Below are 11,197 nucleotides of genomic sequence, written 5' to 3'. Positions count from 1 at the left end.
GAACCCAGGGCCATTCTATCTCCAAGCCACACCCCTCATCCCCGATTCTTTTTAATCTGTGTGTGTGTGTGTGTGTGTGTGTGTGTGTGTGTGTGTGTGTTGCTGGGGATTGAACCCAGGGGTATTCTACCTCTGAGCTACACCCCCAGCCCTATTTTTTATTTATTCTGAAACAGGGTCTCACTGAGTTACAAGGGCCTCACTAAGTAGCCGAGGCTGTCCATGAACCACAATCCTCCTGTCTCAGCCTCCCCGATGCTGGGATTACAAGTGCGTGCCACCACGCCCGGCCTACTTTTTAATTTTGAAACAGGGTCTCACTAACTTGCTGAAGCTGGCCTCAAGCCTGCAATCCTCCTGTCTCAAGCTTGGTATTGCAGGTGCACACCAACCGCGCCCTCGTCTGCGTTCTTTTTTTTGCATGTGTATTTCTGTTTTCCCCCTTAAAAAAAAAAAAAAAAACCTGTCCATAGTTCTACTCTTTGTCTTGAAATTCTTTTCTGACCTGTCTCTACCCCACAGCATCTAAGAGATTGTAAGGGGGTAGCGATGGCGGAGTTGGTCATCATTTAGACATGGGATTGATGGAAAAGGAGGAATCTGTCGCTGGGAATAAATTCCCAGGTACCTGGGAATCAAGCAGAATCCAGGCAAAGGTTGAGTTTCAGGCACAGGCCGCCCAGGTGGAGACACCTAGGAAGGAGGCGGGGTGAGAGACGTAAACTGCAGAAATTAACACCCTGATAGGTAAAGCCATGGGCTGGGTCGGAGGCACCTAGCGGAAGGGGTAATGTGTGCTCTCAGGGGCATGGTGGACCCCAGAGCTCTACCTCCGCCCCACTGTGTTACAGAGAACCAGGAGGAACCTTCCCGACACTCCCTCCCTTGTCTACTGAAAGGAACAACAGCTGGCTCCTGGTCTTTCCCCGGGCAGAGACAGAACAGGACGCCCCCAGCCGCATTCGGTCTCCCAGACAACTGCATCTGGTTCTGCCTTTTACCTCCTGAGCCGGAGCGCCTGCCCGACCGACCGCAGGCCCAGCTGCTGGGTCAGCGTGGAGGGACCAAAGGCCACCAAGTCAGGGGAGAGAAATGGGCGCGGCCAAGGTCCCTGGAGCCACGGAGTGGTCAGCAGGGAGAGTGCCTTTGTTCCAAACAGCAGGGCTGCCAGCCTTCTCCCTCAGACTCCCTGCTCGGGGCCCACGTGTTCCCGCAGTGTTCCAGGGGATGTGGCGGGATTAATAGAGTCCCACACCAAGCAGAGCATCTGCCTAGCATCCCTGACACCCTCGGCATTATTTATCCTTTTTTGGAGGTACTGGGGGAAGGAGAGAGTGGGATCCCCCCAACTTACCTCCCCAGTGGCCTGGCATCCTGGGACCTACCTGTCAGGGCACCAGAGACAGCCAGCCACCCCTCCCCTCAGCCCTGCTCAGACACCCGAATGACCCTGCGACTCAGGGCCTGTCACCGGCACCCACGTGGGACCAGGCAGGAGACAGCTCCCAGAGCTTTTCTTTCTGGTTGTTTTATTTGAAAACCCTAGGGTGTGTCCCCCCTCTCGCCACACCCATCCCCTCCCCATGCCCGGGACATGACGATGCCACACACACACAAGGCTGTGAGCTGTACACAGGAACACAGGGGCCGCGTTCACGACAACATTGAAAAAATATACATTATATATAATACACGGGGGCTCCGTCCCATCGCCACAACCTAGCCACAAGCAGACTGTGGAGGAAGGGGCAGGGGGCTGGAGGACCTCAAGACTGCAAGGCCAGGAGAGGAAAGAGGACACCGGAGGAAGGGGACCGGCCAAGGAGGCAGGGCGGGGAGGGATCCTCAGAGTGAAATGGAGATAGAAATGAGGGGCCGGGAGAAAGCGGGGGAGGCCCCTGGAGAGACAGGACACAGCAGAGAAGGGCCCAGGAGAGGGGCCCGCCTGCCCCGGCCACAGCTGTTGGCATGGCTGTTGTATGGGTGAGCTTAGGGTTGACGGAAGTCGCCCCAATGGCCATCTCAGGCGCAACAGAGAGGGGGGTGGCATCCCAGAGGCGGGGGCGGATGGAGGAGGGCAGGGGCGACCGCCATGGGGCCCACTGGGGTTTTGAGAGTAAGGGGCGCTCCTTTGGAGGACCTCCCTCCCGCTGGCCTTTCTGTTCTCAGGATGTCCATCTCTTTTCCTTCCTGGATGTCTGTCTCCCCGGGGCAGAGTTCTCTCTCCATCTGTCTCTCTCCCTCTCTCTGGGGCCGGGAGGCCTCAGTAGCGGTGTGGGGGGTTCTCAATGATGCGCCTCTCGTCGCTGCTGGGGGAGTCGGCGGCCTCCGAGTCGCTGCTGTCCTCGTCCTCCTGCTGGCCGTCGGGGGCGCCGGCCACACCAGCCTGCCGGCCCTGGTAGGACTGGAGAGGGTGGGGGTAGAGAATCAGGCCAGCTGGAGCATCTCCTTCCCACCTCCCCCCAGTGCACACCCTCCTCCCACTAACAGCGGCCTTTTATCCCCCCTTAGGGGTCTTTCTCATGTGCTCCAGCTGAGAGTGTGTGTGTGTGTGTGTGTGTGTGTGTGTGTGTGTGTGTGTGTTTTACTGAGGACTGAACCCAGAGCTATTTCTTTTTTTTTTTTCTTGCTTAAAATTTAAAGAAGCTAGGCCGGGCGTGGTGGCGCACGCTTGTAATCCCCGCGCTTGGGAGGCGGAGACAGGAGGATCGCCAGGTTCGAAGCCAGCTGCACTGGCGTAAGAGACCCTGTTTCAAAAATACAAAATAGGTCTGGGAGTGTAGCCCGGAGGTAGAAGGGCTTCTAGGAACCCCAGTACCACCAAAAAAAAAAAAAAAAAAAAATTTAAAGAAGCTTATTAAAAAGATAGAAATACAGAAGACAGTTAAAGCCCCATGCCATTCAGAAATGGCATGGTAGGGGCGATTTGAGCGAATACACCCCCCAGAGCTATTTCTTAACTCACACCTACAACGTTCTGGGATTCCAGGCGTGCGCCACGGCGCCTGGCTCCAGCTGAATCTTGGCCCTGTGACCTCCCGGTTCCCTGTGCCCGGAGCCACTCACCTCCATGGGGTTCACGATAATGGTGAGAGCAGAGTCGTCCCAGAAGAGGTCCGGGTCCTTGGGGTCCCCCGAGGCCTCGGTGGACCCGCCGCTCCCTGCCCCGCGGCGGTGCAGGGAGTGGATGCGCAGCAGGCCCAGGACGACCATGAGCACCAGGAAGCCCACGCACACCACGATGATGAGTGTCGCGGCGCTGGGGACCACTGCAGGGAAAGCAGGCGATCAGCGGGGTGGAGCACACCTGGGGAACTCGGGAGGAGGGGGATCCTGGGGCAGAGGCCGCCCCCGCAGAGGGACAGGACAGCGTTCCCAGCAGCCCAGAAGAGGCAAACAGCCTGAGCAACTGGAAGAGAAATGCCCGCCAGGAAGGGCCAGAAACAGGGAGGGCAAGGAAGAACTGTGGTTGCTGCCAGAGACAGGGGAGCCTCCCAGCCCGGCACCACCAACAGCCCTGCATCAGCAGACAGAGGGCTGGGACTGCGATCTGCCTGGCCTTCCTGCCTATGCCGTCCCCAGAGACCGCTCAGCCTAGAAGGAGATGCCATATGGGCTTGACTGGGACAGGAGGAGAGGCAGGCTCCAAGCTAGCCTGGCTGCCCACGGCTGGGGCAGACCCCACTTACCCACCTGAACTGAGCTCACTCCTGCTCCGTGACACCTCCCTTCTCCTCGTGGGCCGGAGGCTGCTGGATGTGCGAGGCTTCCGTGCCTCCCTGACTTCCCCCTGGGGCGTCCCTGCCTCTCCCGGGGCCTTCCGGGGCTTCCGATCCTGCAGCCTCACTTTGACACCCAAGTTCAGGGGGGCGTGAACCCTGACGGGTAGCGAGACGCGCAAGGGCAGGTGTACCCTCACGCGGACCTTCGAGCTGACGGCGGCAAGGCAGACGTGCACGCACAGGGAGATGCCCAGGCAGAGCGTGTGGGCACACACCTGGACAAACGCCGCCATTCCCCTCAGCCGAGCCAGTCTGCTGCCCGCCCGCACGCCTGCCTGCACCAGCCACCTGGCGCCCTGCTCGCACAGCGGGATCAGCGGGAGGCACCTGAGGCTGTCCAGCAAGGCACAGAAGAGCCATACGTGCAGTGCCACCCAGCTCCCTGCCAGCTGGGCAGACCAGGCAAGCCCCTGAAGGAAGGCATAAACACCGTAGACTTGCACAGAGACGGCCGCGGAGCCAGCGGCCAAGAACACAGCCCTGCCCGCCCCATGCACACTCACACACAGCGCACGGAGGAGCAGGAGGAGCCCCAGAGGGACAGCTTGCAGTCCCAGGGACAGCACGTCCAGGTAGAGACCCCACACACGTACCCCCAGGCCCAGGGCCCTAGAGGGAACCTGGGTCACCACGTGCCACATGGTAGACACCCTGCTCGGCAGCTGGACCCCGAGTGGCCTCCTCACTGAGAGATCAGTCCAGGGTATGCTGTGTCCCAGACACACACGTACACACCAGCAATCCCATAAGCAAGCCCCTGGGGACAGAGACACACACACACACACAACACACAGACACACACACATTCCATTTCAGTCCGGTCCCAAATTGCCCTACATCCTGAGGACTCACATTTCAAGAGACAGCAGTGTGCAGGCAGACAAGCAGCACAGGCCCCACAACACACACACACACACACACACACACACACACACACAGGCCCTGCCACAGACCCCTTGCTTGTGAGCACCCACACTCCCAAAGCCACCCGCTCTGGAGCCAAGCAGCTGTGTGGTAAACGCTCTGCCCCGGCAGGCCCGCCGGCCACACGCCTCCCCTGGGCCGCCCTCATGGCACCCTGACCTGACCCATAGCCTACTTGGGGCTGCTTGCCAAGCGGAGCTGGCTCTCCTGGGCCCTGGCTCCAAGGCAAAGGTGGGCCTGGCTGCATCAGCGTGTCTCAGCGCCCGGGGGCGGGGGACGGCATGCTGGGCTCCTTTTGAGCTTCTCCCCCAAACAGCCCCTCCTTCCAAGTCAAGGGACAGGACCAGCGAGCCCACCCGCAGCAGCCCCCGGGCTGAGCCCAGGGTCTGCAAGGAATGAGCACCCATCCTCAGGTAGGAGCCGCAGCAGGTGTGCTGGCCCCATGGGCACATCGAGGACATGCCAGAGGCCCTGGTGAGCCATGGGCCTTAACCAGATGTGCTTGTCCCCCTGAGCACAAGGTCTCGTGAAGAAAATGACAGGTTGACCGCCAGGAACAAGAAGTGGCCGAGCCGGGCGTGGTGGCGCACATTTGAAATCCCAGTACTTGGGAGGCTGAGATGGAAGGATCGTAGGTTTGTGGCCAGCCTCAGATACTTAGTGAGGCCCTCTGCAACTTAGTAAGACCTTATTTCAAAGTAAAGAATGAAAAATAAGGCTGGGGTATAGCTCAGAGGTAGAATGTCCCTGGGTTCCATCACCAGTACAAAAGAAAAGTGACTACAAAACAAAATATAGACAATCTGTAGGTACGTGAATCTGGCTGGTTAGTTTAAGATGAGCCAGGAGGCCAAGGAGATGGAAGGGTTTTTAGCTACAGATGAAAATTAAGAATCTAAGCTAGGCACAATGAGACACACCTATCATCCCAGTACTTGGGAGGCTGAGACAAGAGGATTCCAGGTCCGAAGCCAGCCTCAGCAACTTAGCAAGCCCCTTCCTTCCTTCCTTCCTTCCTTCCTTCCTTCCTTCCTTCCTTCCTTCCAAATTAAAAAAAAAATAGGGTTGGAGTTAAATACCCCTGGGGTCAATCTCTAGGACCACAAGAATAAACAAACAAATAAATAAATACTTAAGAAGTCCAGTCAACCGTTCTTGCTACATTAGTTGGGAACAGTGAATTCTGGCCTTGAATGACCTCTGTAGCTGACATGAAGCAGTGCTTTGGCTCAGGGCCCAGGCCAACCCCAAGGGCTCTGTTGAAAGCCCTGTCCACACCCCACACGGCGCTCTCTTTATACGGAAAGAGCCTCAGGAGAGAGATCTCCGCTCCTGCTTCCAAGGTTTCTCTTGAAATACCAGTTGGACCCTCGCCCATGATTCCATAATTCCTTGGGTTTCCCTTTGCTTCGGCTCCAGAGAAGTCCAGAGTTAAAACTGTGGCCTCTCTTTGTGGCTGTGTAGAACCCCATACTATATATTTTTTTTATTTTTAATTTTTGTGGTACTAGGGATTGAAACCAGAGGCATTCTACCTCTGAGCTGCAGCCCTAACCGTATTTTTTATTTTTATTTTGAAACAGAGTCTCACTAGGTTACTGAGAGTCTCACTACCTGTTGAGGCCGTCTAGGAACCTGTGATCCTCCTGTCGCAGCCTCCCAAATACTGGGATTACAGGTATGCGCCACCACACTTGCTATACTATGTATTTTATTTTATTTTATTTTTTTAATTTTTTTTTTTTTTTTTTTTTTTTTTTACTTTTTGTGTGTATGTGGTACTGGGGATGGAACCCAGGGGCTTTTATACCTCCAGGCTATACTCCCAGACCTATTTTATACTTTATTTGGAAACAGGGTCTCACTAAGTTGCTGAGGGCATCACTAAGTAGCTGAGGCTGGCTTCGAACCTGTGCGATCCTCCTGTCTTGGCCTCCCAAGAGCGGGTATTACAAGCGTGCGCCAACACGCCCGGCCCTTATACTATGTATTTTACGAACTGGCTTTATACTCCAGCTTGATCTTATTCTTTTATCATTATATTTTCCTCCTTACTGCCTAATTCATTTTCTTCTTCAAGTTGTTTTTTCTTTTAATTTACTTATTTTTTGTTTTATTTTGGTTTTTTTTTCAGTACTAGGGATGGAACCCAGAGGCATTCTACCTCCAAGCTACACCCCCAGCCCTGTTTCTTATTCTCTATTTTCAAACAGGATCTCATTGAGTCGTGGAGGGTCTAAGTAGCTGAAGCTGGCCTTGAACCTGCGATCCTTCTGTCTCAGCCTCCCAAGTACTGGGATTACAAGCGTGCACCATCATGCCTGGCTAAGTTTCTCCTTTTTTATTTGTTTTTGCCATTGTTTTGTAATAATAGGCACTGAGCTCGGAGCCACGACCCTCCGGAATTCTCATGTTCTTATTCCGTCTCCAGTTCCTTATGGCTGGACACCCTCTGCTCTCCAGGGTCCAAGGTCAAACTCTACACTTACCACAAGACCCTCCCCGACTGTGCCAATTCCCACCCATCTTTTTCTGGTGCACAGTGGAGCCGCGGAGCAATACGCCTGGGTCCCGTGTGCAGATCCTATCTCTTAACCCTCCTGCAGCTCAATACTGTAAAACCACCACTCGGCTTGGGAGGGACCAGACAGGGGACCCCTTGGGGAGTCCAAAAGGGCACGTGGAACCAATATAATGAAGTGGACCACCCCAGCAGCCCAGCCGACACCCTAGGGAAACTATTAACTCTGTGCCTAAGACGGGCGCTGCTCTCCAGTGAATTCTCAGAGGCTGAGACAGGAGGATTGCAGGTTTGCAGCCAGCCTCAGCTACTTAGCGAGGCCCTCCGCAACCTAGCGGACCCTGTTTCAAAATAAAGAATAAGAAAACAGGGCTAGGGGTGTAGCTGAGAGGTAGAATGCCCCTGGGTTCAATCCCCAGAAGAAAGGAAAGGAAAGGAAAGGAAAGGAAAGGAAAGGAAAGGAAAGGAAAGGAAAGGAAAGGAAAGGAAAGGAAAGGAAAGGAGGAAAGGAGGAAGGGAGGGAGGGAGGGGAAAGAAAAGAAAAGAAAGAAAGAAAGAAAGAAAGAAAGAAAGAAAGAAAGAAAGAAAGAAAGAAAGGAAGGAAGGAAGGATGGAGACCCTCCCCAGGTTCAGCAGCACCAGAATCTACAGGACCCAGAGTCCCCCCCCCAAAAGGGCTGACTCCCAAGGGAGGAACTAAGGAACCCTGAGGAAGTAAACAAGCCAGCAAGGGAAGAGTTAATCCCAAGGCGGGGAAGGAAGCAGGTTTAGTTGGCTAACATGCCCACAATACTGTGTGAAGGGTCTTTGCAACTTTGCAACTTGATTATATTTTAAACGCACCCCCTTATTGTGAAATAGATTTCCTGCCGGGTACCGCATTAGCCCACTTACTACTGGTTTGACAGTTTCCACTGGCACTGGATTTCTTTAAAGAGCTGTCAGGGTGCCCATTATCCTTAACATGAGGCCTTTCTAAGGGCAGGAACTTTTTAAATATTTTATATTTACTTACTTACTTACTTATTTACTTATTTATTTATATATTTACTTGTTTATTTCTTTAATTATTTTGGCAATACAGAAGATACATACCAGGTGGCTCTCTAATAGTGGGCTATCATCCCCAGGCCTTTTAATTTTTTTTATTTTTTGGGACAACGTCTCCCTAAGTTGCCCAGGCTGGCCTTGAACTTGCAATCCTCCTGCCTCGGCCTCCTGAGTAGCTAGGATTACCAGCCTGCACCGCTGCACCTGGCTTGTATCCCTTCTACCTCTCTATTTCCATCTACTTTTTTATAATAATAAATCACAGCCGAACCTACAGAAAGTCTCCGCAGTTGTTTGCAGAGAAAGTGAATTGAGAGCCCATCCCAGGAAAGAGAAAACACAGAGGCCGCCAGGTGCGGTGGCACACACCAGCAATCCCAGTTCTTGGGAGGCTGAGACCGGAGGATCAGAGGTTCAAGGCCAGCCTCAGCAACATCTCAAGACCCTCAGTAACTTAGTGAGACTCTGTTTCAAAGCAAAATAATAAAATAAGGCTGAGGGTTTAGCTCACAGCTAGAATGCCCCTGGGTTCAATCTTTAGTATTTTACACACACACACACACACACACACACACACACACACACACTACATGTGGCAGCCACTGCACAGGAGAAGAAACCTGACTGAATTCCTGGGGGAACCAGGCAGGTACCCTCTGTCACAGAAGTTCTGGGGAGCCTTTTAGGAGCTCCCCAAATTAGGTGCAACTCTAAAGAAAATGACGCCAATAGCATTTTTTTTTTTTAAACATCAAACATACCAAGAGGAGGTCAAGGGCCAGGATTGGTGCACAGGCTCTGGAATAACTCTAGTATCTATTCCGTTGGATGTTCGTAATGGCGGCAGGAGTGTCATCTTTATTACTATTATATGCACTAACAAAAAGGTTTTGCTTTCATGGTTGTGTTCAGCGGCCCTGACCTTCAATCACAGGCCTCGGGGAGCCGCCTTCAGAGCCCGTGACACAACCTTTTGGCATTTTTCAAAAGCGTCACGTCTTTGGCCTTTGAGAGTGGATTTACTGTCTGATAACTTCAAGTGATACGCAGAGCCAGCTCCCACAAACGCGGGTGATGAAATTAGGCCAAAAGCAAGGTGTATCCCCAGAGGGACAAAATAAATGCAACGCATAAATTGGCTTCGAAAGCAATTCTAAAAACAGATTTTAAGAATCTCTTTCAAGCCGGGCGTGGTGGCGCAGGCTTGTCATCCCCGCGCTTGGGAGGCGGAGACAGGTGGATCGCGCAGGTTCGAAGCCAGGCTTAGGAGACCCTGTTTCCATATTAAAAAATGTAAAAATAGGTCTGGGAGTGTAGCCCGGAAGTAGAAGGGCTTCCAGGAACCCCAGTACCACCAAAAAAAAAAAAAAAAAAAAAAAAAAAAAAGAATCTCTTTTAAGCTGGGTGTGGTGGCACACGCTTGTAATCCCAGTGCTTGAGAGGCGGAGAAAGGCGGGTCACAGTTCGGGCCAGCCTTAGCTACTTAGGCCCTTGCAACTTAGTGAGACCCTGTTTCAAAATAAAAAATAAAAAATAGGACTGGGGGGTGTAGCTCAGAGGTAGAACATCCCTAGGTTCAATCCCCAGCACCACAAAAAGAAAAAAAGAAAAAAAAATCTCTTTCAGCAATGTCAGTTGTTTTGTTTGGGTTTTGTGTTCCTGAGGTTTGGACTCGGGGCACTCTACCTCTGAGCTACACTCCTCGGGCCTTGTTAAGATTATTATTACTTATTTTGAAACTGAGTCTCACTAAATTGCCCAGACTGGCCTTGAACTCGAGATCCTCTAGTCTCAGCCTCCCAAGTACTGGGGCTGGAAAATTAAAAGTCTAACACTGGAAAAAGACCACAGCCAGGGAGTAAGATTGCTTTGAAGGCAGCACCCCACTCGAGGTAATAGGTCAAGTTTTTTCTCTTAGAAATATTCTCACAACCTTAGAGGCGGCACATAATTACACATGTAAAAGTTTCAAGGGTGTACTTGAGACTAGGAACTGTATCTATCCGATAAATCTTTTCTTTTTTTTTTTTTTTTTTTTTGGTGGTACTGGGGTTCCTGGACACCCTTCTACCTCCAGGCTATACTCCCAGACACACACACACACACACACACACACACACACACACACACACACATATATATATTTAAACAAGGTCTCTTAAGCCAGCGAGGCTGGCTTCGAACCTGCGTGATCTTCCTCCTGTCTCCGCCTCCCATGCGCAGGGATTACAAGCGTGCGCCACCACGCCTGGCCATAAGTCTTTTCTATCCCAAGTAGCACCTTAGCACAGTGTTAGTACCCTGTTGGTGCTTAATAAGTGCTTGACAGTTTTACTGCAGAGGCTCTTTAGGTTCGGAGCTAGTTTTATATTTGTCTGGGGTGCTGTCATCAGGATTAACAAGACATCTACAGCCCAGGCTGTCATGATTCGGGGCACACATGTCCCTCCCGTGACTCAGGGCCATCTTCACAGGGAGCAGAAGACTCCACAGCTGTCCCCGAGGCCCCGGCTCCTCCCCTCCCAGGGGTGGCGAGGAGGCCAGCGCCTGCCCCTCGCCTGCCTCCCACCCCGCCGCCCAGCCCGCTGCGCAGCCTCAGCCTCACGTACTGGAGTTGCGGTGGGAGCTGGCCAGGCTGTGTCCCGCCATCTCGGGAGGAGGCTGGTGACCGCGGTGCAGGAACTGCTGGGAGCTGAGCACGTGGCTGGGGTGGGCCACACGGCTCATGCTGTGCAGGACGTTGACCTGGACAGAGAGGGAGGGGCTCCGTGAGCACACATCCTTGTCCCAGGGCCAACCTCACCCTCCAAGCCCAGCTCCATCTCTTTCTCTCTCTCTCTCTCTCTCTCTCTCTCTCTCTCTCTCTCTCTCTCTTCATCTCTCCCCCTTGGTATTGCAAAGTGAACCCAAGGGTGTTCTA

At 53.1% G+C, this 11,197-nt stretch overlaps 1 protein-coding gene across 1 annotated transcript in view; it reads right to left on the bottom strand.

The window, feature by feature from the left end:
* Nucleotides 1–2,263: 2,263 nt before the first annotated feature.
* Nucleotides 2,264–11,197, bottom strand: part of CLSTN3 (calsyntenin 3) — a gene marked incomplete at both ends in the record, with an annotated part of 34,956 nt that continues 26,022 nt past the window's right edge. The window contains 3 exons of the mRNA XM_080705967.1: nt 2,264–2,404; nt 3,067–3,269; nt 10,887–11,022. Of these exons, the coding sequence (XP_080562093.1) occupies nt 2,264–2,404; nt 3,067–3,269; nt 10,887–11,022 (480 nt within the window). The remainder of the gene's footprint in view (nt 2,405–3,066; nt 3,270–10,886; nt 11,023–11,197) is intronic.

Source organism: Muscardinus avellanarius (assembly GCF_963383645.1).
Source record: "Muscardinus avellanarius genome assembly, chromosome: 11".
Lineage (NCBI taxonomy): Eukaryota > Metazoa > Chordata > Mammalia > Rodentia > Gliridae > Muscardinus > Muscardinus avellanarius.
Note: the sequence above shows the minus strand (reverse complement) of the source record. Positions and strands in the feature narration are given on the sequence as shown.